At 40.6% G+C, this 25,693-nt stretch overlaps 1 protein-coding gene across 3 annotated transcripts in view; it reads right to left on the minus strand.

Moving 5' to 3' along the window:
• EPHA6 (EPH receptor A6) overlaps positions 1-24,720 on the minus strand; it is a 518,343-nt gene extending 493,623 nt beyond the window's left edge. For all 3 annotated transcript variants that reach the window (XM_075103359.1, XM_075103349.1, XM_075103369.1), the window contains exon 1: positions 23,713-24,720. In XM_075103359.1, coding sequence (XP_074959460.1) covers positions 23,713-23,818 — 106 coding nt within the window. In that variant the 5' untranslated portion in view covers positions 23,819-24,720. The remainder of the gene's footprint in view (positions 1-23,712) is intronic.
• Between the last annotated feature and the right edge of the window lie 973 nt (positions 24,721-25,693).

Genomic DNA, 25,693 nt, shown 5'->3' on the forward strand with positions numbered 1-25,693 from the left:
TAGAAACAAGTGAAATTCAGACAAATGGATTTATCTTCCCCTGCATTGGTAATGTACAAGTGACTTGTATGTTGAAGCCAGTCCTGTTAGACTGGGATTTGGTTTGTGGAGTCATGATGCTAGATTTAACATTCTTCACTTTGCTGTTAACCTTTTGTATTCTGCATTCTTACAAGCATTTACTTTTGTGTCTTTTACTATACTATTATTTAAGTGCTGATAAAATGAACAAAAAGGTTTACGTGAAAACAATTCATAAGAGAAAAAAAACATACAAAAGCTTTTGGAAAAGTATAATAACACCTATACATAACTGTCAGTCCAACTAATTATGAAGTTAATAATCCCATAGGTATTCCTCCTACACTTTGTATTTCTTAGGATGTCCTCTTCAAGAGGGGTAGAAACTTCCCACAGGAGCTTATGGGGGTAATAATCAAACCCACCCTAGGCACTTGCACTGCACTAATCCAAAGACCCAGCCTCTCTATTAGTAAAGTACAAAACGGTACTGCAAGGGTTTGTTGCCTTTGCCCCATGAAGAACTAGGAAGGTTGATAAGGGGTACATTCAACCAGAATCAATACAGACCTTTTCCACAACAGTCCCTTTAAGGAAGAAGTTTTGAAGAGGACAGCTGATAAACTGACTAATGGGGACTTGGAAGACAGATGGCCCCTGCCTACTCAAGTAGTTACTTAATAACCATAATGAAAAATTAGCTGTTTGGTGACTCTGGGAACAGAATAGACAGATGTTAGGAGAGGTACAAAGGCTGAAGCAACTAAAGAGACTGTGCTTGACTGGTGGCACAGCCCCGTGAAGAGCTGTTTGAGAATCTCTAGCTGAAGACTGTGGGTGCATGTTCTCACAGGTGCAGTCAGAGCTGCAGAACATGCTGCTTCAGACAGGCTGACAGCAAGAATCAGGAGTCTGAAACTCTGACATACAGGCAAATCAGACATGGGAAGAACAGTCAGGGAAGTTCCAGGCACGAAATACAAAGGCAGGCACTTCTGCGGTGGCACAGACCAGCCCACTGAAGCCAAAGACTCTTTACTACTCTCTTTCTGTCTTCTACTACTTCCTAGTTCAGCATAACTTCTTAACTCTAGGCAGCTAAATAAGAGTTTACCTACATTCAGTCTGTATTTTTACATTGTAAATTAAAATGAGGTAATTCCTGTTTTGCAGGCAAAAAAGCTACAATACAGAAAGCAAAAAGTTCATATAGCCCACAAATGGCAAATCTTGACTACCCTGCTTTCTCAAGCTAACAATAATGCTAAAAATGTCTGTATGAAGTATACAGAGGGTGGAAAAGCATAGCTGTTCAACCGTCACCTGTTGTGTTGTTGCAGTCTGAACTGCCACCCAGAATTTATCCACAAGTCATATAAATGAGCCTCCAGAAGTGACAGGACATTATTATTATTATCATTATTATTATTATTATTATCATCATCATCATCCATTACAGGTCTATGCCAATGCCATGTAAGCAGGATGAAGTTAGTGTTTCATACTCAGATAAAAGGACATGCTCCCTGATCTCCCTAATGAAAGCAAGCGACATACAAAGGATAGAGCAAGGCTATCAAGTCTACATTTTCATTTTTTCCTGCTCGTTAAAGGTGATGTGGTTAGTAATGATTTTAGCTGTCAGCAGTTAAGGAAAGTCAACAGTAGAGCCACAAGCTGTGGGCATATGAAAGCAAAAGCAGTCGTGACTTTCAGAGTCATCAATGCTCTCAAACTAAATGATCAGTTTTTTCTCCTTTGATTCCTGAAGTGGCATCTTATTTGCTTGATAAGTTATCTACTTTAGAGGTTAAATATTTAATATAGTTGGCCTTTCTGCTGTAGTCTGCAAGTGACCATGATGCAGAGAAAAAGAGTTTAGCAGAACTCATATGAAAAAAACTTTCCAGGAAGGAACACAAAGGCAACACAGAAAACATGAGGTTAACATTTGGCTATATTAAATGTTTTCCTTTTTTAGTGCAGAGCCTCAAAAATATGCCAAAGTAAATGCAACTTATTAGAAAGTTGTTCCACTCATGACAAATATTCCCAGAGATACCCCAGGTTTATACTCACAATGATAAAACGTTTCTTATCTCCTCTGATTAAATATCTACACAGCCAGTCAGTTTAATGTTTTTCAGCTTTGTAACCCTCTTTCACTGAGTCAGTCTGTCACTTTTTCCACTAGCTCTTCATTTATAATTTATGGTGTCAAGCACCAAGCTTTCACAACATGAACATTTTACAGGTGCTAGGTCAGGCTGTCAAGCTAAAGTACATGCTAATAATTGGTAGCTTTGAAAGTCTTGGTCTCTTTACCTTCAGTGAAACATCAGCATGAAGGGTCAATTGTTTTTACAAAATAATCAGCTTTCCAATACTTTTAACTTTATCAACAAATAAATATACAACATCCTGTCATTTACTTGACAGGAAATAAGTTTTGACTATCTAACCGAAGATCAAATTGCTTTAAAAGATTGGACGGCACAGAGTATTCATCTCTACTATATACAGACTTTGAGCTTTGAATGATATACTTTTAATGCACATACATGGAGATTAAAATTTCAAAGTTAACCGAAGAGCATAAGATAGATCTGAGAATACCATCATCCATGCAGTAAACTTATGCCTGGTCTGCTGAATAACTGATCTCATATTCAACAGTATATAGGTACCCACTTTTTTTCTTTTGTGACTATATGATAATCTAATTGGAGAAAACAAGATTTTTTTCTTATTTGACATCAAGACAAAGTAAAAAGACTGCTTTTCTGTATTTTAGGATTTTTTTCAAATTTTCTAGAGTGCAAGTGGTCATTTGGATACGATGCAGGGAACATTTTTCAGAATATCTCTTCCTAGTCCACAGCTCTTTAAATGCCAGCAGCAGAAAAAAAAATTTTGGAACCTAACAGCATACTACTAACACTTTTTAAAAAATAATAAACCAAAAAAACTTCTTGCTAAAACAGTGTAAAGTAACAACAGTCACTTCTGATAGGACTGAAAATAGGCTTTTTGGTAACGAGGAGTTGTCCTGCATAACACACATGAAGGTAAAAAGCATTTGTGAGACTTCCACTGATCTGAAATGAACATGTCTTGGGCACAATGATTTCGCAGGTACAAGAGGATTGCCTTGCTACTGCTGGAAATGCAGCAGCACTCAGTGACTTACTTGGTTTGAAGCACTGCTTTGAAGGGCTACTTGAGACTTAAGTGCCTGTTATACAACCCAGTGATGCAAGAGGAATGTCACTGAGGATCGCTGGAGCACTGCCAAGGGACTTTGAAGGCAATGCCAAATGTAGACTATATAACACTACATCCACAATGTTACTGCAGAATATGGGAACCTTTATATTTGAATGATTATTGCAAAGATAATGTTAGAATTAAAATTTGTGTTGTACCGTTTTTCTTCAAAACTTTAGTTTTTCCTCTTTTGCTATTCTGTCTGAAATGTTTGGGCCCAGAAAACATGAGAAGGGGACAAGTAGCACCATGACTGTGGAGATGAATTACTCTATTAAACGGAAAATAGGAGCAAAGAATAATTTTTAACTTATTCCCTATCTGAAGACTACAAATGCTCAATTTTTCTGGGAAGGCTATCCAGTATATCATAGAATTATAGAACTATAGAATGGTTTGGATTGGAAGGGACATCTACAGATCATTTAGTCTGACTCCCCTGCCATGGGCAGAGATATCTTCAACTGGATTAGGTTGCTTAAAGCCCCATCCAATCTGGCCTTGAACACTTCCAATGATGGGGCATCCACAACTTCTCTGGGCAACCTGTTCCAGTGTCTCACCATCCTCTTAGTGAAGAAGTTCTTTCTTATACCCCATCTAAATCTACCCTCTTTCAGTTTAAATCATTGCCCCATGTCCTGTCACTACAGGCCCTGGTACATAGTCTTTCTCTGCCTTTCTTACAAGCTCCCTTTATATATTGAAAGGCCACAATAAGGTCTCCCCAGAGCCTTCTCTTCTCCAGGCTGAACAACCCCAACTCTCTCAGCCTGTCCTCGTAGGAGAGGTGTTCCACCCGTCGGATCATTTTCATGACACTCCTCTGGACCTGCTCCAACAGACCTATGACTTTCCTGTGCTGAGGGCTCCAGAGCTGGATGCAGCACTCCAGGTAGGGTCTCACCAGAGCAGAGCAGAGGGGCAGAACCACCTCTGTCAACCTGCTGGCCACACTGCTTTTGATGTAGCCCAGGAATACGGCTGGCCTTCTGGGCTGCAAGTGCACATTGCTGGCCCATGTCCAATTTTCTTTTGCAAGTACCCCCCAAGTCCTTCTCCCCAGGGCTGCTCTCAAACCCTTCATCCCCCAGCCTGTACTGATACGGGGGATTGTCCTAAGCCAGGTGCAGGACCTTGCACTTGGCCTTGCTGAATATCATGAAGTTCATATCTACCTACACATCTATGTCTCCAGTATATATATATATTTATATCTATGACCTAGTCTGAAATAGTTTTTACCAACACAACAAAGACCAAGCCTGAAAAATTACTACTGCCCCAGAACCACTTCTCAAGAAAGTTTGTTATACATAAGTACTTTGAAAACTATATGAAGCATGCATTTCATGCCCCGACCCAGGTGCAGGACCTTGAATCATGTCTACTATTCTTTGCACATCATCCCTGATGCGCAAGTTGGAAAGAGGAAGCAACTAACACATTTTGCACATATATGCTTTCATTAAGAGAACCTGTCACCAGAATTGTACCTAGAATCCAAAATATATCGTCAGTTACAGATTTGTCTAAAATTCTAAATCACAGTCTTTCAAAATATGGCCATTTACAGGATATATTAAAACTAAGACAACTGAAGCTGTCTTCCCTTCTCATTTCAGACTGCATGATAGAAGCCTGTCTGCAAGAAACAAGGTTTCATTTTCAGTAATGATAGAGTTTTTCTGCAGTAAACAGTATCCTCAATAGAGTTAGCACACATTAACTGAAGACTGTTGAATCCAACAACAGTTTCAGGGCAAACTTTTTTTTTTACTTCATGTATTTTTTCTCTACCTATAAAAGGGATTAGTGAGAGTATCATGAGAATTAAATAAGGAACGAGGTAGAATGAGTGTTAAAAGGAAATATTTTAGGATGAAAAGTAAGTACACAATTACAACCCTAGTTGAAAAAAAAGCACCAATAAAGAGAGATCATAAATTTGTATTTGATTTTAGATATTACACATCTTTCGTAACCCCACATTGATCTAAGTCCTCTTTTCTTACAAGAGCTGGCTACCACCATACCTGAGCAATTTGAAATACTGTGCTTGTTACTGTCACTTTCCCACCTGTTCAAAATCATTCTCAGACTACGAATATAATACTATCTCATGGCAGGTTTCTCTGCCCTCTACATGAATGCAATCAATTATTGTTTAATGTTGTTTCCCACCAACAATAATGAATGCCTTGATCAGAATCTCAGTGTGCTTTTTTGATTGTCCATAGCCCCTTCATTTCCAGTGCTTGCTCTCAATCAGGACAAGTGATTTAAATCTCATACTTAATTTAAAACAGATGAAGGGGGAATTTAAGATGTTTCATTCATGTAAATGCCAAATTTATAACAATGAATATTATCTTTTATATTGCTATACAGCTTAATTTATTTCATCTAAGAGCAATAAAACAGAGTAAGTACTGAGCGATCCTAATAGCCAAGCAGAATCAAATTATGGAAGAAAAAGCTGACATCTGAATTATAATGCATTAAGGTAAAATTACAGCTGAATTTGAAGATAATTTAATTCAATCTGCCTTTGAGAATGCAGTACATTTTCAGCCTTGTTTCATATTTTACAAACTGAAGTGTTTTGAATCTACAAAAGTTATGAAATATTATTTGTGGTTTTATAGTTAACGTATCATTAAATTACTATTTGTGTGGCAACACCATATTGGTAGTGAACATTCTAGCTTATCATGTACATTTTGTTGTACAAATGTCAGAAATATATCTAGGTTAGGAAACTGAAACAAGTTGTAAAAGTTTCTAGCTGCTTTAAATAGAGAGCAAAAGAGGTGAGCAAAAAAGTGCATAAAAGGCATGCTTTTGAGCCAGACAGTATTTAACTGTGCAATTCATAGTGCAATTCCTCAAAGGTTAGTCATGACACTGATCTTATTTAAGTAATGTCCTTGGCCAAAGTACATTTGTTCTAATGAGATTTTTTCACGGAGAAGTTGAGAGGTACCGTCAACACAACTGATGGCTGGAATACAATGTGGGGGGCCATGGGGAGAGAAGGAAAGATTCTTCATATCTGGGATAATAAAGAAGGGAGGACATTAAATACAAATCATAAGACAATCCAAAAGGAGATAAGGAGAATTTCTTTTATGAAGTGGGAAGCAAACTGATGTGCACGTATTAGCTGGTGACAAGCCAACCAAGGACCAATGAAACAATGCGGGATTGAAGGAGGCAAATGCTATCACAGAAGGTGTCAGGTATTTCTGACTGAAATACTACCATTGCACAAAGTACCATTAAAATCTCACCAGCAAAACTGCACATGGTTCTGGCCACATGATGTTAAGGGAACATCAGTTAACTAGATTTAAGATGAAAACTAATCACTCTCTTATACAGCATCACAAAAGGCATTGGTTTATGGTAACAGAGCTCTTTCCCAATCCTGTGTTCCAGCTACAGTCAACAGAGCCACTCAACGCAGTGTAAACAGTCTTAGCATATACTACTAATGCAAATATTACTTTTCCTGCCACAAATTATTTTAAAAATTTCAATGCCGGTAATGTTACAGTAAAATATTTTCCTCCCCTCAGTGGAAATTAAGACACTTGCTGAATGATAAACTGATTCTTCCATTGCTAATTTCCTTTCCTGTCTTCGAGGCCAATAGTAACTCCTCCCCTCCAACCCACCTCCTTTTGGAACACAGTAACAAGTACTTAAATAATTCTTGAACCCTCTTCACAGAGCTACAACATAGATCTTTCTGAACTACTGCATTTATCTTTAACATAAGTCTCCAAAGGAGATAACCCCCATTATGGACTAACAGCCTGTAAAACTGAATTTTATGAACTGTAGCCGTTTTGAGCAATAAAAATGGAATCAGTGGACTCAAGTTGACGGCATTTCTTCCCTACCCTACACAGGAGTGAATTTTTTTTTTATATTTTTTTAAAACAATGTACTTTAGAAAGTGCTAGAATCTGCTTGGAGTCTACAGATATGTATGCTTATACATAGATATGGCATGTTATTGAACAAATTCCCCCCCGCCAAACTAACCCCCAAATTTTATAAATTAGAATATTCATGTAAAAGTCGGAATAACTTAATTTTTAATCTTCTCTTCCTTCTTCTTATTTTCTTCTCCTCTCCCTTAACAAAAAATGTACTGTTCTCTCTTATTACCTGAAAAAAAGGATAGCCCACCAATATTTTAGGGGCCTTAGTCATAAATTCTGTTCTATCACTTTACTGCAATGAAAATTAAACTTAAGTTCCTTACAGTTGCATAAATGTTTACCTCTGCTCAAAGAATACTACCTCCATGAAGCTCACCAACAAGAATCTGATTTTACTGATAAAGGATTTCATATGAAGACTATTTCTCAATTTCTTTTCATAGCTTTCTCTTGATTTAAAATAGATCAAAAACCGTTTAAAATATGTTCCATGCAGTAAAGGCCCCAAAACCCAAACATTCAAAGTAATTTTTTTCTGCATGCTGAATAACTGTGAAGTCAACCTGAGCAGCTCAAATAATCAGGTCATTTGGACAATGTATTTACTGAATTTGGTGTAATCGTATCTCATTTCGACATATGAACACCAGGTATCAGAAAAGAAATAAGCCCTTAGGTCGGAGTCAAGCATCCACATTCACAGTTAAAAGTTTAAATACACTAGTGCAAAAGAATGAACAGTTCTTCAATCGCTCTTTGCACAGCTTGAATATCATCTCACTAAATTTTTCTTTTCCTAAGCAGACTAAACAAAAGACAACCCTTAACTAAGCAGAATCTTAACTGAAGGGTATTATGAAGAACGCATCAACAGCAGGACTTTTTCTCTTTTTTTCAGATAGGAGTCCTTATGAACCTAATAAGTAAAGTATGTTACATGCTACAGTGAGTAGAAAAAATCTGCAACCACAAATTGTTTTGGCAATCTCACCTGACCTGGAGAGGTAGAAAATTCTTATCTGCTCAGATGGTGACAATTGGTCTTACTCTCAGTATATGAGCAGGACACACAAACCTGTCACCTGCAAAGACCTCCTTATACAGCACTCCAGAACACTTCACTCAACCGCAGTATTTATTTCAAATAGTTTTTAGTGTTTCAAAGGCAAAATAAAATTCCTACAATAGAAAGGGGGAAAAAAAACCTAACAAGCTTCTACTTAGCAGCAACAACCCAGACAGACAATTCTGCTCCACTGTCTCTCTCTTCCATTCCCAGCCTCTGATATTGCTTTGATACACTTTGATATTGGTATCATGCACACCCCATACCACCTGGTAAATGTCTGGTACTTACACCTGAGCTCTGTGACGCAGCAACTCCAGTTCTATCCATCCCCTTTATACTTTTTATATAAACCAAACATTGCACCTTGGAATTACAATGTATCCTTAATTTTATTTACATAACTGAGTGCAGTTCCAGAGGACTCACTTCACCTGTCCTTGTTTGCAAATGGAAATATAGTACGTTATTCTTCTGCTGTGAAAAGATGTTGCTACTTGGGGATTTTTTTCATTCATTCATTCATTCCTACTTCTGGAATTTCAGGTTAACTAATGGGACATTCCAACTTCATGGGGTGAGTCCCTTAAATAAATGAAATAATCTGATTCTGCCGACACTGACATACATCGTTATTAAACTCACCAGGAGCTGATAAGAAGGATGTACTGAACACTAATGTAAATTATCTGCTAACAGAACACATTGTCAACTCCTGTTCCAAGGAATGGGTACAAATGAAGAAGGTATTTAGGCCAGACATCTCAACAGGGTTCTCAAAGTTACTTTTTCTCAAAAGGTTGCATTTCACTTTTATTCAAATAACGTGAAAATAATACTGACAGCTAAGGAGAGAAAAGAAAGAAAATGACCAGGATCTATATTCACGCAATCAAGTCCCAAGTCATGATTTAGTGATTTTCTCAAAACCCAGCAGCTGTAGTGGGCTATTACCCAAGAACCTTGATTTTTTGTCTCTGGCTAGATGGAAAAGTCTGAAACCATCTACCACATTCTGCAAGACAAAAGAAATAAAAAGAACTCTAATTCAGAGTCTACTTCTGACTCTACCTCACAACATTTGGAAGTTTGGGTTTATTAAAACCTCCTGATATGTGCGTTTGACTTCTATCACCAACCTTGGCTTGGCATCATTATGGTATACCGGACATTATAAAATTCGCATTCTCTGTGGTGTGCCTTGTGATACCTTCTTCAGTCACACCTGATCTGGAAGCCATTGTGTTTCCCTGAGGCATTGCCTTAGAGCAACAGAATGAATATATAGCATGTATATTCATTATGTGATTATTATCTCTCTAGCTTTGGTCTTGGTTTTCTGCTCTGATACACAAATGGTCCAGCTGTCCTTTCCTACGCCTCCCTTTAAGAAAGTCACAGTGCCTTTCACTGACATGCAAGCTTCTTTCTCGTGTATCCACACACTTTAATAATGCCTTGTACAATTATGTCCTAACTGATTCCACTTGAAATGATGCTACAGAATGCAAGCAATAGGACGAGAGGAAATGGCCACAAGCTGTGCCAGGGGAAGTTTAGGTTGGACATTAGGAAAAACTTCTTCACTGAAAGGGTTGTCAAACATTGGAACAGGCTGCCCAGGGAGGTGGTGGAGTCTCCATCTCCGGAGGTATTTAAAAGAAGGGTAGATGTGGTGCTTGAGGATATGGTTTAGTGGTGGACTTGGCAGTGACAGGTTAGTGGTTGGACTCGATGATCTTAAGGGTCTTTTCCAACCTTAACGATTCTATGATAGTGCAGAGATATCTGGGAGAACGCTGATTATTCGCAGCTTCATTTTCGCCAGTGTAGATTTTTACGCTGAAATTATTTATCAATTTGAAATGGCACACCTCCACCTATGCCAGTCCACACACAAGGTTAAAGAGAACAAAATGGATGAAAAAATACAAACGTGCTATCATGTGGTTTTTAAAATATCATTAGAGAGTTACAATTCAAAGAAAAAGGTTTAACCCACTCTCAATTTCTAATCACCTCACTTTCTTCCTCCATAGATGCTCTTTTCCCTGTCCAGGTTCTTTAATTAAATGCAATGGGAAGCTTAGAATTCACAACAGATATGGCTGGTGCTAGGAAAAGACAAGTCTGAGTGAAACAGAAACATTCATAGCTAAAATTCAGATTGCTTAGTGATGTGTTTTGCTGATTCAACTGCAACTGGACACAGTACTCCAGCTGTGGTCCCACCAGCACTGAGTACAGGGAAAGGATCACCTCCCTCGACCTGCTGGCAATGCTTTGCCTAAAGCAGCCCAGGATATCATTTGCCTTGGTGTCCTCACCCAGGTCCTTTTCTGCCAAGCTACTTTCCAGCTGGGTGGTCCCTAGCATACACTGGTGCATGGGGTTTTTTCTCCCCAGGTGGAGGACTTGGCACTTCCCTTTGCTGAACTTCATGAAGTTCCTTGTCAGCCCATTTCTCCAGCTTGTCAGGGTCCCTCTGGATGGCAGTACGGCCCTCTGGCACATCAGCTACTCCTCCCAGGTTTATGCCATCAGCCAACTTGCTGAGGGTGCGCTCTGCCGACAAGGAAGTGCTCCCCTCAAGCTGCAAAAGTGGGGTTTAAATCAAAAATACAAAAAAGCACAGATATCAAAGAATCTTCAGTTCTTGAGCAGTAATAAGAACATACAGTTATTTTCCAAACTCTTATTTTTAAAAGAAAATAGTATTTATTGGAATTGAAAGACAGAGAGGCAGGGTTAACAAACTTCTTGGGACTTTTCAGTCACTTTTAGTTATGAACTGGAAGAGGCTTAAATTTTTGCAGAGGCCAACTGGGTGAAAAGATCAATTTGGTAATCCTGTTGAAGGAGGTAAAAGTACTGTTCTGCATTAAAAACTGATGAGGAATCAAAATGAAATAGCAATAAACAGTGAGATATTGTTGACAAAAGCTACATAGCAAGATAAAACAATGCTTTATATTAGGATCACTGATATGTTTATTAAATGGAAAGGAAGTAACCAAAGACCACGATCCTCACTCTCCTCTCCCTTAAAAAGAATGGAAGTACAACTATGTTTAAATTGCAGTGGAGTAAAACAAGTGTATGGAGGACAGAAAATCAGTTCATAAATGATTGTGGATTAATCTAAACAGTCAAACAATTCAGAATTTCATGTAACAGGAAAAAATTAAACATATTAGGTTCCACACTAGACAAACTAGATTATAAAACATTCAGCCCTCCAGGCTAAAGCCCAAACAATCAGATGAGCTATATGGTAATTCGTTCATTAACCTTTACAATGTACCTACCGTGATCCACTTGAACCAAGAATGGAGGTACATATGCAAATCAGGAAGAAGACTGACTGTTGTCAGTAAATTTTAACATTATCTATGTGCAGTTCTAAATGTCAACATCTAGTCAAGCCTAATATATTATTGATTTTCTTTTTGTCTTCAAAATATCCATCTGTGGCACCAATCTCAATCAGCTTTTATTTCTTGAGACACATATCTCAAGTATGAAATACATCTATCAGTCTATAGCTATTAAAATAATTTCCTAATTTGTTCTAATATGATGAAAACCCACTAATGCTAAGGCTTCAGGACATTACTTAAAATCAAAACTCCTTGTTACAAAATTAGTAAGGAAAATTATTATTAGTAAAGTGAACAGGCTAAGCATTACTAAGAACTTTTGATATACTGTGGCAACAACAGGTGTGTCATGAGAAAGGAACAAAATGTAAACCAGCTACAAGTGTGACCTCCATTCTATGAGTTATGGCTCATGTTACTTAACTCTCTCATCTTAGGACATAGTTTTTTGACTTTTCAACATTTTACAAACTAAAATATTCTATGTCAAACCCTATGTTTGAAGTGGACTTCTACAAAAACATTCAAATAAAACTGTTCAAACATTTCCAAAAGCAAAACAAGGGAAAATATGTTTTTCATCTTTATGTAAAGAATACTAGCATTTCTGTGATTTGAAGCATCTTGACAGACATTCACTGATGTCTTTTGCTATAAGTTCACTTTACCCAAGCTGAACATATTCACTATAGCAATTTGAAATTTTGGCACCGCCAAAGCTTATCTATCCTTAGTACATCCCATCCTTAACAGATTCTATGTATCAATTTGACTGTGCTGATCCTGTTGCCACAGAATGACTGAGCATACTCCATACTAAGATTGTGAGGCTGCACAAGATTGTCCTTTCATTGTATCTTCTGGCTTCCAAGTCAAAAAGTACAGAAAGCCTTCCTCTGTATTCTCGCATCTCATTCAGAGCTCAGAGAGAATGGAAGGACAAAGAAGACAAACATCCCAAATCAACTACAGAAAATGAGGAACGAAACCATGAAAAACAAAAACAACACAAAAAAAAAAAAAGGGAAATTGTGGGCACTAATGACAGAAGCCACCTCACAGAAGACTAAGGTTAAGAAAGGTAAAAAAGAGGGAAGAAAGGGAAGGACAACTGAATTGATAAAAAGAGCCACAGAACAGGAGGTCTTGACCATTATTGCTCTTGTACAACCTAGAGAGGACCACCCTGGGGTGTTACCTGAAAAGCTCATTTTACCTGCAAGTTTCAAAATTCCTTCGCTGCCTAACATAATCTACTTGCAAGGTGCATGCCTTCATTACCATCTAACACTTACGGCATGGAAGATGGCATCTCTCTTGCCTTAAGTAATTCAGATCATTTAGTAGAGGATTACACAGTCAAACTAAATAAACCATCATCCTATGTGAATGATATGTGAAGAGCAAGAGAAAAAGAACTTTTTAAAATATAAAAATTGCAGTAGAAAAGGCAATTTCATATTAACTGCATTTTTACACTAACGGAATTAGCAAGTCCCACACTTAAAAGTTAGGAAAAGCCAGGACTGAAGTAGCCACTAAGGCTCACAGTCTACATCAAGGATAGCTGGTTCCCAAGCCTGTGGGAGTCAAACAGCTCCATGGGCCAGCTGGCCAAGGCTTCTGCTGCGGGATTGAGGCCATGACTTCAGGAAGGCTGTTCAGAGACCAGGTACATAAAATGGCAAGAAAGTTTCAGATCTTTAATTATAAAAATATTTTAAAATACAAATCCATTTCATCTGCATTCAACATTTTGACAAACTAAATTTTGATATACCATGGATTTTTAAAATAGGAACAAAATGTTCCTAGCAAAGAACAACTTAGTTATGTACAGGAAGAAAAAAAATAACACTGAGTTTAGCTGAAGCCTACACGGAAAACCAAGGTGTTTTATCTACCTCTTCCACCTACCTCCAAGCACATGAAACACTAATTCCTTGGAATATGCAGTGGGTGTCACAAACTGGTCACCTAAGCTAAAAGCTTTGGCCTTTAACTCTTCTCCTTAGTTCAGTGGCTATAAAGGCATAGAAGGCTTGCTCAAAAGAATATTGTGAAAAATAATAGTTTTGAATAGATTCAACACTGAAAAAAATAACTCTGCATGCAGCCTAATGTTTGCATAGAGCCATGTATTAAGCAATGGCAGCAAGAAATTCCAAGCACTGGCATTCATTTCTCTACGCTAGACAAGATGCCCATGAGATAGCCTAAAGAAAAATGGAGTATATGATAACATCACTGTACTCAAGAGGAACCATTAACATTCAAGAGGAACCATTAACATGACTTGGAATACCATCTGATTTCCTGGATGACTTTTACAATCCCAGATTTCTTCAGAAGCAGTTTTTATACAATACCACTCTGTAGTAGACCTTTTTTCTTTATGCAGTGTACACAATCATTCCTCTCTGAATACAACACACTTCTACCACTTCCAATACACACCGGTTTACAAAGGCAAATTCTTACTCTTAGCATGACATGTTATTCTATATTTCTTAAAGAACTAAATCAAGCTAATTCTTCCTGAAATTCTTGGTATGGAAATGTGAAATTTAATGACTTTTTTTATCATATACCAAAATCACAGGGTAAACATTCCTCCTGTTGTCTCAGCTGCACAGTTTGGGTTTCCATCGCATCTGATGGCACACTAAGCCGAGAAGCTCGTGTGTGCCACACCTCTCATTATGTTTCTTCATTCCTAAATACTAAGAGTATTCGTATTTACCTGAATTAAATGTTCCTCTAAGAAATAAAGTCCGCTAAACTGAATGATTAAATCTAACATAACCCTCTCAGTGGGTGTTCCTGCTGCATCATTCTGGCATGTGAGCGTTTAGCCACTTCAGCAACACAAACAAAAGCAATCTAACAGAGACGAAGGTTTTACATTTTACATTTCCCTTACTTTCCCCTTCAAAGATCTTCAGCAGCCAGACACAACAGAGTATGAAGGACTATGCAATTTTATATGGTCCCACTATGTTTAGCAGAAAGTGCTGAATTCAAACCACATTTTGAAATATGAATCCCTCATCCAAATGCTTTTCATGCAATCAATTTCCAGCCACAAAGAATGGAAGCACTACATTAAAAATGGCTAGGTCTCCTCTCATAGTTTTTTAATATGTCTGAAATATATTTGAACAACTTAATCCTGAATTTTAGCAGAATCTTTCCTACAGAATTTGATTTTAAACCAGCAGCTGGAACCCACTGGGAAAACCAGCCTGGGAAATTTCAGAGAGAAAATCACTTTTACCAAAATTAAAATGCTAGTGTGTTATTTTAGGGAATGCTTTCTAATTCATTCTTTTATTCCTTTATTTTAAGCTAAGAAGCAACCAGCAGTCAGAGAATACAAATTATAGCAGCAAGTGCACTCTAACCAAGGGTCCTCAGCCAAGACAAATCACTCATTACATGCATCAATGATACTGTTTGCTATATGTGACTTTTCCCCTTTTGTTCCAGGTGCAGAAGCCATTAAATGGATTGAGACGGTAGAGCTCCCAGTAAATATACATTTTAGTATGTCCTCATTCTCTGTGTGTACCTTCACAGTGGTTTGTTACAGATGGTGCCTACTACCCACATTTCTTTTCACATAAAAGTGACACAGCACTGATTTTATTCTAAGCTAAAACCTGTATAATTCCAAAAACCTGCTGGCATGAAGGAATGTTGTATTACAAATGCAGGTAACGTATCTGTATATTAAAATGTTCACTCTGGATTGCTATGCTTATGTTAGTGCTTCTCACGTAAGTATTGCCTATGCTATCCAACAGAGCTGTACTGACCTATGAGGAGCTGCCGTGCACCTAGCCCTCATTAATCTGGTATTACTCTTTTTGGAGAACCTGTCAGCAACAGTAGACACCTTCAAAGCCTGTCTGGAATTCACTCAACTTAGAACAAATAAAACCATCTCTCTTAAGAGGCAAAAACTCTATCAGCTTCTTACAAATCTACCTAAACACAAACCACAAATTTCTATTAAAATAAAAGAGTATTACACCTTTAAATTCTTGTTTCTTTCTTGAAATCTTAAGACTTCAGGTAGAATCTTAAAGTATGAACACACACAACACAGGGCAGTGGAAGAGGGAAAAAGGGCAAGCAGGTGAAAGGAGGGAAGAAGAAAGACCTTTTCCATATTTCTCATACTGGAACTGTTTTGTACTAGCTGGTGCAAGAAAGGGAGATCTTGGATAGAGGCCAGCCCTGGTCATACATCTTCCCCTCCAGCAGCACCCTGGAGAGTGTGCATGCCCTTCTCTGTTGCACCAGCCCCCTCAACCCTCACATTTTGCAGAATAGTTTTGCAAGCAACATTAACACCACAGTTAAGGAAGTGTTACAGGTCATGAAGCTGGTGACCAAGTGAATGAAGCATGACCTTTTCTGGTGCATAATACAAACAAAATCAGGACTTAAACTTTCCTCAGAATTTCAGGTTGCCTCCTTCTTTGCACAGAGATAAATCACAGTAACACAGAACTTTGAAACAAGGTGTAGGGTTTGGCAAAGAGGAGTATGTGGGGGGACTTAGGGATAATACCTTGAAAACATTGGGATAATTTAAAAACAGATTTTGTAATATCCTATTCCTTACAGATTTTCAGAGAACAGGAAAAAGACTCAAATCTGACGTTCTTTATTTGATTCACCTTGTTTCAAGTCTGTTTGATGTTCCTACAGTTTATCCTACACTATACGATATCATGATTACTTTTTAACAGTTAATTGTTTCTAGGTTTTTGAATCAAGATTTCAGAATTGTTGTTAAATGTGAATTTCACCTATTTATATTTAGAGACAAAATATGTTTTAAATCCTCAGCTTATTCTACAGAAAGGAAATTTTGTTTTAATCTAAATATAATTTCCTCATAAAATAAATGGTTGTGAATTTTTAAAAACTGGCCTTACTGAACTGTCAAAAGAAACGTCAGTCAAGAATATTACAGCACTTTTTAACCTAATCTTACTTTAAAGATCATAATCTCCCTACTTTCTTTAAAAGCACATAATAATTATTGGGGGTTTATGTGTTTAGAATGTGAATAGTAATAAAACAAAGTAATAGTATCTGCTGGCTTGAAGGTTGAGGCATATTATGACATACTGTAAAACAACCGTCTAAAGAGCAGAAAACTATTTGTACAGTACCATCAACCAGGGGGAAAACAACACCCATGCATTGTTTAGGTAGTAGCTTTTTATCTACAGGAGTACCTAAAGCATCAGAAAAATATCTTCACTGACTAAAATTAAGATATCTGTAATTATTAAATTGTCACCATTATCAAGGTATTCAGCATCTTCATGTGTTTTTATGGGATGACAGATTCAGGCCAAATGCAGAGATCCAAGACAATAAGTGAGAGAAATGCTAACATACAGAGATGTATTATGTTGTGGGTGAGACAATTAAATCAGCAATATTTTCTTACTCACTATGAAAAACTTCAGGGGATTTTGTTCTGGGTTTTGTTGGGAGGGTTTGGGGTTGTTGTTTTTTAATACAACATATTAGCAAGCTTCAGATATCCATATAAAACATGCAGCTGATTTAAAGCCAAGATTGGTCTCTGAGCTGTGTTCTGAAACACATTAAATTAAAATTAGTATTTATGTTACAAATGGATGCTGGATTCTTTAGTGCCTACCTATTTTGAACAGGCTTGTTCTCAGACATGGGAATGATGAAGAGCCTACCAAACAAAAACAAGGATGTTGCAAGATTGATAATGAAAGTATCTTTGGAACTAGTATAAGGATTGCTGGAATAAGTGGCCGACTGGAAGACTAACTGAGGGGATTACAAGAGAAGTGCACCAGCTGAAGATAGTTTCACTGTTAAATTTTACAGGCTTTTGTATGGTCTGGAAATATTCTGGCATCATTACAACAGAAGGCAGAGTGATGATTCCTTTGAGGAATAAGTTCAGAAATGGAAAGAAGTGTTTATAAATACATTTTAAAAGCCCTAATAAATAAATAAACTATATATAGATCTTTATGTTTTTAACAGGTTATACAAACCTATTCCAAGAAAGAAAAAACAAATATTACTAGAAAAATCCTGAACTGTACACAAGTTGCCAAGATAGAAGTTCACAAAACCAAAACTGATAAGGAAGTGGCAGTCAACAATTAGAAAGTAATTTAAGAAAAAGGTCTGGGGAATCATTTTCTCGTAAAGTTTAGTACATTGATTTGTACAGACCAGAAAGAAATCCTGCAAACAATGTCATGGTTTTATCATGTAAGAGAAATCTTCTTTTCAGTCATAATTCTCAGTTCCAAGACCTTGTCATAAAGATTGGCATATCATTTACAAGTTCAAAACCAGCTTCTGAAGATGTATTATTTGCAATAGATAGTTTTTAGTTGACCTCTCCTGCATGATAACATGGTTCCTGGCGATCAGGGTAGATGTTGGACAAATAATTTCTTTCCTTACTTGTCTGTTTCTGTATTATTTATCATTCTCTCCCTCTGTCACAGAGTTCAGCATGTTAACGGGCATTACAAACAAAAGGCCAGCCTCTTCTTTGTGTCAATGTCAAATTAGTGAAATCCATCGATCCTACTGGAAACATTCCACCTTACACACACAGCTGGAATAAGAATACATCCTAACATAGCTATGCTATATTGGGATATAGAACAATAAAATGCTTCTCATATTGCACATGTGTATTGTTAATCAGCTAACAGAATTTTTAAACATGCCAGGCTTTTCACTTTTAAAAAATTAGCTAACAAATTGGATATTCACTTACTTTATATCCTACTGACAAACAATTTACTGAACTTTCAGACTTTTCTAAAATTCTCAAGTGAAAATTCTAGTATCAGATACCCCAAACAAACTCTCAAGTACAGTTCAGATCTAAGTAATTAGATCTAAAAATATGTATCTGGAAACACGGAGGAGATTTCGTCGGAAAAAACTGAATTTCCTGCATGCTTTTTCCTTCTCTCATTTATAAACTATTTGACTTGCCAAAAGACGTGTTGTGCAGCCAAAAATTAACTGTTAAATTCATAGGAGGTTAAGAATGGTCATTCTGGATCAAACCCAAAGTACATCTGATCCAATACCGAAGGCCAGTGTGAGATCAGCCAGCAGCAGGTGCTTTGAAAAGGACCTTAGAAGAGCAGGCAGATGCAGGACAGCCATCCCCTCTGCACTGGTGTCAGTCTGGTTTCTAGGATCTATGCTGGCTTGTTTCCTCATGCAGGCAAGATGCTGGCTGAAACTGAACACACTGATTGCTGAATAAATCAGGAGATGGAAAAACTGCTGCTTACTGTCAAGTATTCTCCTCAGTTTGTTTTTCCATTACTTCCTTACAATATTTAGCTTAAATTTTGACTTTGCCTCCTTTCTCACAAAGCCAAGTTGTAAAATTCTGGGAACACTTTAGCTCCTCTGTGGTACTTTCACACCCACAAATTACATGAGAACTACTGCACTGACTTGGGTTTAAACTCTATCTGCTACACATTTTTTAATTTTCGATATTTCCATACCGATCATTCCCATTTGCCCAAAACAAATTAACAAAATATCCAAACAGCACCGAGTACTGCCAGATACACCACCACGAATGGATCATGAAGCATTAATTGCAAGTCTGTTCATCTCATACTTATGTTATGCAAATCGAGGCCTTTGGACAACAAGTGATTTTGTGCATATCTAGAACTGCAAAGGTTCCAAAGTCTTCACTAGCACTCAAGTCTATATGGACGGGGGACACAAGGGTAAAAATATTTAAAAAAAAATTCTAAACAGCTTGAAACTAAAATATGATTTTGCTCATTACTTTATCTACACGCTTAAAGGGAACGGCACACTTTTACTGCAATGGTTTTGTTTATTTAATGTTCTCATTTTTCTGTAATGATGTAAATGCTTACAAAGCACACTAGCTGGACAAAACTGAACAGCAGAATCCACCAGGATGAGCACAATACAGGCAGCAGCACAGCCTTCTTCACAGTACCTTAAGTCCTCAAACTAAGAGATATCCTTTCGCAGTAAAACATCAGTCTCATTCAGGGAGAAGTTCAGTCTCTACAGATACTTAGTCCTTGGTCTGTTTATTGCTACAGGAAAATTCTGAGTGCTGTATTCACAAAGAGTGCTTATCTGTGATTGATTGCACTTACATAAAAATAAATATGTGAATAAAAATAAGCCAACTTCTTTGAACCGATGAATAACTCAAGGTCATTAGTAATCTGTCTGAGATTTTAATACCAGAATCAAAAAGCTTTATTACCTACTTTGAGCTACCCAATTTACATCAAGTGTAATCACTGTGAAAATAAAGGTTATACGAATTCCGGAATTGACATTTGACATTACTTCTTACCTCAATTTTTTTTTGTAAGAGGAAGAAAATGAATGCAGGCACCTTTTAGAAAGAAGCATAAAAAGACCAACCTTGGAAAACCTGACAGGATGTATTGATACCTGGTAACTGAAAAAGCAACAACTTCCTTTTACAGTTCACTGATAGACATGATGCATTATAAACTCCACAAGTTCTATAGTTCACTTCAGAAATTATTGTCTGGTGACACAAGACAGCAGATACAGTCTGAAAGAAGCCAGGGTAGAAAAGTTTCTTCTGATTTACATATATGTGGAAACATATATGCATGCACGCTTGCTTAGCACAGGATACCGTCGCACTGTTACCTGATGGGACCTTTATCTTAAAAGCTCGTACATCTTTTGCACAAAGAAGTTCATGGCTCAGATGCTATTATCTGTACTTTTAGGCTTGAGAGTAATTGCCAAATTAATTGTGTTCTGGCAACCGAACAACAAACCTACAACACAGGCTGAAATCTTGCATAATAATGCAACTTGTTCGTAACTGGATGTCATGGACAACTAATGAAAACTTAGATGAATATACAAGCACTCACCCTATACCATTAACCAAGGCTTACATTTCAAGCACTTCTGCTTCAGACTGCAGTGGTACATTGTTCCTATGCAGGTCCATGGCCTTGCCTACCTACAGGGTTTTTCCTAGCAGTAGAAACTAGCCCTTGGCACAGTTGTATTTTGTTTTTGACCTTACCACTCCATTAAGATAAATGAGTAAGTTCACTTCCCTGTCAATAGTATTGTTTGTGTCTGCTGTGCTACAGGTACTGTACGACACCACACATTGATTTACTGGGCAAAGAATGACAACCTAAGCGTCTTGGAATTATATTAAAAAAAAACCCAAACTTTCTTTCTATTTGAGGAAAACAAACAAAAAGATTAATCCCAGCGTAGTAATAACAATAATTAATGACTGGAGTATATTAATTCTCTGAAAATCCCTCTTTAATAACAGGATATAAACCATTAAGAATGAAGTTGAAGGCCTGTCTGTTTACCAAGTCAGATTAACAAACTTATTCCCCTTCCATCTTTTCACCCCAAACAATCAAGAAACCCAAACAAAACATTCCTTTGCAATGTAGTAGTAACACTGGTATGTTTGTAAATACAAAATAGAAGACCAAATATATCAGACAGCAAAGCCAAGCTAAGTTATTGTTATAATTATTAGTGAAAACCCAACAGCAATCATTGCAAACATGTTTCCACGATGTACATTCTGGAAATATCACCCTATGAAAATTTAAGAATTTTTTTCTCTCTGTTAACTGCACAATATTTCAAACAGTTCTTCACAGCTGGGACTCCAAATGTTAGTAACTGGCATTTTAAAATTCCACTTTTTAAGTGTTTACACAACAGCCACTCTTTTATTGTACTCATTTTCTTTCATCCAATTCCTGGATTTGGAGAAAGTCATCATGAAAAGTAGACTCTTTTGCTACCATTTTATTAATTGGGTGAAGTGTGTGTTTTGAAGCACCTCTGTTAATTCAGTAAACTTTCAGTTCACATGCATTTTGTTCAGTCATGCTTGTTTTTAGACTTCTGTGGTACAATGAGAGTACCAAAGATAAGAGGTTGCTCGCTTTACTGGAGTTTTGAAACCAGGTGCAGAAAGTGAAGTTATTCAGAAGTTAGGTAATTCATCAGTACTCCTTGCAGGCAATGCCTCAGTACCTGAACTTGTTGGGAAAAGTTACGTCAACATAAAAAAAAACTACTTCACCCTTGAGACTTTCCTTTGGGCTAAACTGTTTTGGTAACTCTTTTCCCCGTTTTTCACCCGCTTTCTAAAACACTATTTAAATATTACTGATTTAACCCCAGGAATATAAAAGACTGGTTCCGAAATCTAATCTAACTTTCATCACTTGATAAAAATCCTTTACCTTTGATGCATATAGTGTGTCTCAGTTATTCTGTAACACATGCAAATAGATTTTTTTAAACAGCATTCATGTGTCTTGTTAGGCCTTGCGGTACCATAGCAGACATTAGCATGCACTAATGAGAGTGACATAAAAGGAAAACTGTGCTGTGCTACTGTGAAAATCTGATGTCTTCTAAGACATGAGCATGGGCAAAATCTAATACGGCATTGATATGACTGTATGTTATACAAACTGAAATTATTCATCATGTTTACTGTAGACGAGGTAAAGGAATAATACTAGACTTGGAATGTCCCTGCCATAACTGACCCTGATTGCTTGAGATATTTGTGACCATACTATCATATTTTCCTATTTTCTAGGTATTTTATTCTTTCTTCTTACTGTTAACCATACAGATACAACAAACACCAAAAACGGATTGTAAAACATAAGTGTGAAAATATATTAACTATTCAATAGTACTCCACGGCTAAAACCAGTTTGTTTTCTCTGATCGTACTTCCCACCATAGCCATTTTCAGCACTCCTTTCAGTAACAGCAAGTAAAATGATTCCTGTCAGAAGCAGCATTTAGAGCTACCCTCAGTTCCCATATTTTCACTCATGTCACACTATAATCCCATAAAACGAGGGCCAAATTGTACAAAAACAATATTAAGAGTAGGGAAGACTCTCCTGATTTAGGAATAGATGCATCCTACATCCTCCACAACTTGAGAGATATACGTTAAACAAACAGTTAGGGAAACGCTCTGCTCTACCCAGATGCTTGGTAACATATAACATGATGTTTCACAATCAGTTATGGGGTTTTTTTTTTCAGTTCTTCCTAAGAAAATCTGATATCCTCTGGATATGCTATGCATTTTTGTTTTTCTAAATAGGATGATTCCCTTCTTAACTGAGAGGCATTTTTCTTAAATGCACACATCGCAACCGAAATAATTAAACTATTGTCTTCAGTAAGACCTGATGAGCATGCACCTGTGATAGAGACTTGAAATGGGCTTTTTTTTTTTTTTTCGGACGATCAGCCGGTAGCACGTAAAGATTAGGTGTTACGGACAGCCAGGCACCTCTGAACAGTTCGCCGGCGAGCAGCGATTTCTCTCAACGAGGGGTGAGCTCTCTCAAACCCATCCGGAAGACGCTCTGCGTTCGGCAGCGGGACAGCACACCTCAAAACCGCATTTCAAGTAAAAAGATGCTGCCGCTCCATCTCGCCGGGAGGTGACTCTCGGTTACCCGCTGCTCCGCGGCTCGGTCACAAACCCCGGCGGCCGCCCCGCTAGCCCAGCCAGCCCCGGCGTTGTCTCCCAGCCGCTCGGCGGGGGACGGCACCTCGACCCTCCTGGGACGCCTCCCGGTTCGCCGCCCGGGGCTGGGGGCTGGGCAGCGGAGTTCCCCCTCGCCTCCCTCTCCCCGAACACCCAACTTTTGCGGGGTGGCGGGCGCAGGCGGCGGGAGGGGGGTGGCCGCCGGGCAGCGCCCGGCCCCGCGCTCCCCCTGCCCCGCAGCGACCGGGAGAGGCCGAGCTACCGAGAGGGGCTGGCGGGAGCACCCGGCTGGGCACCCCAACGCACCGCCGGGGCCGCAGGTGCGGACCCCCCTCGCTGCCGGCCCCTCGCACCCCGCGGCCGTCGGAAAGTTGGCGAGGCCCCGCACCGCCCCGTGGCCGCCCTTACCGTGGTTGCTGGCGACGTGACCGGCGGCGGCGGCGGGGCGCGCTGTCAGCAGGGGGAGGAAGAGGCCGACTCTCCAGAGCAATCCCCTCACCTCACAACACCCCATGGCTGGTGCCCGCCGAGCGCCCCGCGTCCTCGGCCCGCCGAGGCTCCACGTTCTCCTTCAGGCCAGCGGGGAACACCGCCGCCGCCCCGGCGGGGTCCGGTGGGGCCCGGCGGGCTGGGCTGCCTGCGCTGTCGCTGGGGGTTGCGCGGGCCGGGACGGGCGCATCCACCAGCGGCGTCCCGGGGCACGGCGGCGGCCGGGAGCGGGGGCGGAGGCGCTGGGAGCCCCCGCTGCCGCCCGGCCGCGAGAGGCGGCGGCGCTGGGAGAGGAGCACCGGCAACTTCCAGGCGGCGGCGGCGGCGGCGGCGGGGGGGGAGGCGCCCCCGCTCCCTCCGCCGGCTCCGGCCGGTGGCACCTTCAGCCCCGCAGAAGCGCCCCCAGCAGCTTCAGCAGCCTCCTCCGCGGGAGCAGCCTCCTCCCCCGTCGGCGCCGCACGGTCCCCCGCATCCCCGGCCGGAGGCAGCGCCGAGGGGCTTCAGTTTCCCCAGGGTGGAGGGAGGGTCTCGCCCCCGCCGCCGCGGAGCTCCTGGAGGCGGGAGGGGGGAGAAGGGCCGGGCACCTCCTCACGCTCCCCGGGGCATCACGACAACTTGCTGGGCGGCATCCCCGACCTCTCCCCCGCCGTCCCCAGCACCGCCGCTCGCCCCTCTCAGTCTCGGTCTCTCTCCGCTTGCCGCGGAGCAATCAGGAATCAGGCGGCTCTGGTGTGATGCTCGCCGCTCCCTCCTGATTTGCGCGCCGCGCGGCCGGCTGCAGTTTTTTGGTGGTGCCGGTGCCGCCGCTCCGCTGCCGCCGGCGGAGCGCTGGCTCCCTCCGGCGCGGCCGCGGGGCCACCCCGCTGCTCCCAGCCCGGCGGGTGCCGGCTCCGCCGGGAGGCCAGCGCGGCCCCGCGCCGGGGGCGCTCCGGCAGACGCGGCCCGCCAGCCAACGGGCGGCCGGCTGCGCGCGCGGGAGGGAGGGAGGGAGGGGCGGGAGAGCTGTTAGAAACGGCGGCAACGGTCCCTCCTCAGCCGCCCCTTCCTGAGGGGAGCGCGGGGCGCGATGCGATGCGGAGCGTGCGTGAGGCGGGCGAGGGGAAGGGCCCCCCTCGCCTCGCCGCTACCGGCAGCCCGCGGGTCAAATGCGGCCGGTTCGGCGCTAGAGGGGGTTAGTTGACAAGGCAAGGGGGAAAAAAAAAAACCAACCCAAAAAACCCAGCCAGGCGGGCCGGTGCGCTCCACTCCGGTTGAAAGCGGGTGCTGCGCCCTGCCCTCGCGGCGTGGGCATCGGCCACGGGTCTCCACCCGCAAGTGGCGGCGGATGCCCGGGGCGTCCCGAAGCGGAGCGAAACGCGGCGGCCGGGCGCCGCTTCGCAAAGTTGCGCCGAGGGGTTACACAGGACCAGCAATGCGTGAGGCGGCCGTCTTCGGGAGTCCCCGGAACACGTGTGCTCTTTTTGGGGGTGTTGGGTTTTTTGGTTTTTCCAATTTCTCAGGCAGGTAATAGGAGAGTGTGGGGGTGGGGAAACGGCCCGGGCAGGGACGCGGAGGTGCGCGTCCCGCTCAGATCCGGCCACCGGTGGGTGCTGAGTGCCCCGCTCACAGCACGCCCAGGGCGTGGGGCCTCGTTTGGGTTCTTCATCCATCGAGCACTTCAATTTCTGGATTTGTACAAAGACAGAAAAGAAAAACCATAGGAAGATACTCATATTCTTATTTCTGAATATGAGTTCCTAAAATCAGGCGTCTAAATCCACACATAGTACAAAAAAAAAAAAAAAAAGCTGTCGATTCCCAAGTGTCCATAAATCCCATCGAAGTCAACAGGCAACGCAGCTACAAAATGCTGCACCAGAAAATATCAAAGTTCCTGCCGAGGTGCCTAAGCAGACGTTCA

The sequence above is a fragment of the Phalacrocorax aristotelis genome, chromosome 1 (assembly GCF_949628215.1).
Source record: "Phalacrocorax aristotelis chromosome 1, bGulAri2.1, whole genome shotgun sequence".
In the NCBI taxonomy this organism is placed as follows: domain Eukaryota; kingdom Metazoa; phylum Chordata; class Aves; order Suliformes; family Phalacrocoracidae; genus Phalacrocorax; species Phalacrocorax aristotelis.